This window comes from Sinocyclocheilus anshuiensis, unplaced genomic scaffold, assembly GCF_001515605.1.
Source record: "Sinocyclocheilus anshuiensis isolate Anshui unplaced genomic scaffold, SAMN03320099.WGS_v1.1 scaffold86, whole genome shotgun sequence".
In the NCBI taxonomy this organism is placed as follows: domain Eukaryota; kingdom Metazoa; phylum Chordata; class Actinopteri; order Cypriniformes; family Cyprinidae; genus Sinocyclocheilus; species Sinocyclocheilus anshuiensis.
This window is the reverse complement of record NW_015547662.1, coordinates 4,227,378-4,230,453: the sequence shown is the minus strand read 5'-3', so window position 1 is coordinate 4,230,453 and position 3,076 is coordinate 4,227,378. Positions and strand designations below refer to the sequence as shown.

The window sequence follows — 3,076 nt, the reverse complement described above, 5'->3', positions numbered from 1 at the left end:
ACACACACACACACACACACACACACACACACACACACATTGATCATTGACCTCTGTATTTTAAACTAAATATTATATTAGCTGTTTAGATTTGTATTCATGTTATATCAGTTTTTTTAACCCTGTAACCAAAATATGAGACATTTAAATACTGTTTAAAACCATGATTTTGAAACGATGAAATGCATTTTATATAAAATAATCTAAATTCAATAGACAAAATGTATTTACATTTATTTAAAATGTAAAAAAAAAAAAAAGTGAGCTAATAAGTTGCAAAATTCAGGAAAAATGTAAGGAAAGAGGGAAAATTGAGGAAAAAGCCAGATAATTATGGCTTAGTGTCTCACAATGACAAATTTTCTCATAATAACTTAACATCTCTTGATAAACTTTCTCATACTAATGAATTATTTTCTCATTACTATAAGGCGTTTAGTCATTATTACAAGAAAGTTTCTAATTTTTACGAGATGTTTTCACAAAATAATTACTTATTTTCTCATTATATTTAGTCAACATTACAAGAAAGCTTCTCATAATTATGAGGTGTTTAGTCATTACTAGAACGTTTCTCATTATAAGATGTTAAATCATTATACTGAGATAGTTTCTCATTATTATGAGATGTTATGTCATTATTAAGAAAAAAATCTCATTGTTACAGCTTACAGAATCATATCAAATGAGGCAGAACCTGGCTTTCCTGGCTAAGTCTGAGACCACAGATATAGTATGTATATACATAGTATGCATTACAGTATATAAGACAATATCTAATAGTTCTAACAACAAAAAACATGGGATTTATGCCTGTAGTGCTTCATAAAAAGTATACTGTATTTGTGGAAAACACCTGCTGCTGTATGAAATAAATCTGAATGTGTTCCTTTGTGTTTTGTCAGGGGTCCCTGGGAAGCGTAATGAGTTGTATTATGAGTGCTGTAAGGAGCCGTACCCTGATGTGACTTTTACAGTAACGATGCGCAGGCGAACCTTGTATTATGGTCTGAACCTGCTCATTCCCTGTGTGCTCATCTCTGGCCTGGCTCTGCTCGTCTTCCTGCTTCCAGCAGATTCTGGAGAGAAGATATCACTGGGTAAGAACCATAAAGCTTTCTCTTTTTTATCACAATGTTTATGTAAAGTTTATGCACAATTATGCATGAGGGAATGACATTAGTTTTCCACTTTCCCGTCTGTCAGGTATCACTGTCCTCTTGTCATTAACGGTCTTCATGCTGCTAGTGGCTGAGATCATGCCGGCCACCTCTGACTCAGTTCCTCTCATAGGTAAGTCCAAATTGCTGGATTTTCATATTATATACTCAATCACATGAAGAACATTTTGGCCGTTGATGATGTCTTAGTACAGCTTGCACTAAATGCTTGTGTCTTCTTTGGCTCGGTAGCTCAGTACTTTGCCAGCACCATGATGATTGTGGGTTTGTCGGTTGTTGTCACCGTCCTCATTCTGCAGTTTCATCATCATGATCCACAAGGTGGAAAGATGCCAAGATGGGTGAGTGAAAACTCTAAGCATTGTTTAATATTAAGATGAAAAAAAGATCATGCAGGACTATGCAGAACAGGGTTATTATTGTTAACTAAAACGAAAACCATAAAAACATTTTCATTGCTTGAAATAAAATAAACATTAACTGAAATAAAACATTAAAAAATACTTCTGCTAGTTGCCAAGGCAACATTTCTCATTTTTGTACTAAAATAACAAATTAAACAGACGCAACAGATTCACACAGAAACATGTGCCTCATTGCCACAAATGAAAACAACATGTGTTCTAAAAAGACCTCAACATATCAAACATGTTTGATATCCTCTGACTGGATGCAATCACAGGCTAAAGACACTGCACGATTTTCTGTCAAATTGGTCAACTCCAACTGCACAAAACTGACTTTGACTTTCGGCAACTAGCGTCAGCTTCTCCAAACTGCAAATTGGGGAGAAAATGTGTAGCTTCCAAAAGGGCGTTTTCGCAATGATGCCGGATAAGAACAATTTGGGGTTCCCCAAAGAACGTTTCAGTGAAAATTTCATAAAGTGCCAGTGCCCCTATTATTATGCAATTTCCAATATTGCCTTTGATGCAGTGTGTAATTTAGTTGTATGTGAATGTAAACGATCTGCAAAGCTGTAAAGCCGAAAGTGCACGATAAATAAAGTTATTGTCTCCCAAAAGAAAGAATCGACTCTGAACAGCCTAAACTAGTCGTCAGTAATTTGAGTCTCACTTCTGTTTATATTTCTGACATGCGCTGTACTGTACTGTACAGAGACTGAATCTTAGAACTGCTTCGAACGAATCGTTTGAGAATCGCTGGAAAATGAGGTGATATTAAATGCATATTTTAAGAAAACGAAAGCGTTTTTTGACCTTGCATGCATGTGATCCTATTGTAGGACACTCCTAAAACAATATTAGGAACATTAAAAATGACATAATAGGGGCACTTTAAAAAAATCTTAGTGTGAAGAACCTTTTTTCCACTATAAAGAACCTTTTGTGCAATGGAAAGTTTCCATGGATGTTAAAGAATCGACATGCAACCAAAGGTGCCAATAAAGGGCCTTCATTTTTAAGAACGTAAGTTCATGAAATCACTTCAAATCATTGCACACTGTTACTGCAATACTTTTTTAAGCTATCAGGAATTGTGTAATCTTTAACTTAAAATACTGCTTTCCATTCAAACAACCAGTGCTGCATCCACAAAAACCCAACTACAATAAAAATCCACTAAAATAAACTGAGAAAACCTCCTGAACCCTGAATTTGCGAAATGTAGGTGAGTTGTAGAATGACATGGCATCATGGAGAGGTAATGAGGTCTATTTGTATTAAAGTTTAATGTCTCCTCTGCTACTCTTATGAGAAGAAAAGAGCTCTTAGCTACAGCTGGCTGGTGTTTCTTATTTGGTTCATGTCCAGTGGGACGCATCTGCCGCTTGAAGCAGGTCTGAATATTTAAACACAAGAAACCTTTAGTGGACACTTTCTCCCATAATCTAATGAAATACACCGACTTCATACAGCATATCATCATTATAA

General features: G+C 35.4%; 1 protein-coding gene across 1 annotated transcript in view; it reads left to right on the top strand.

Moving 5' to 3' along the window:
• LOC107702399 (neuronal acetylcholine receptor subunit alpha-7-like) overlaps positions 1–3,076 on the top strand; it is a 46,438-nt gene that overhangs the window by 42,583 nt on the left and 779 nt on the right. Inside the window, exons 8-10 of the mRNA XM_016504717.1 lie at positions 906–1,100; positions 1,207–1,293; positions 1,413–1,522. Of these exons, the coding sequence (XP_016360203.1) occupies positions 906–1,100; positions 1,207–1,293; positions 1,413–1,522 (392 nt within the window). The remainder of the gene's footprint in view (positions 1–905; positions 1,101–1,206; positions 1,294–1,412; positions 1,523–3,076) is intronic.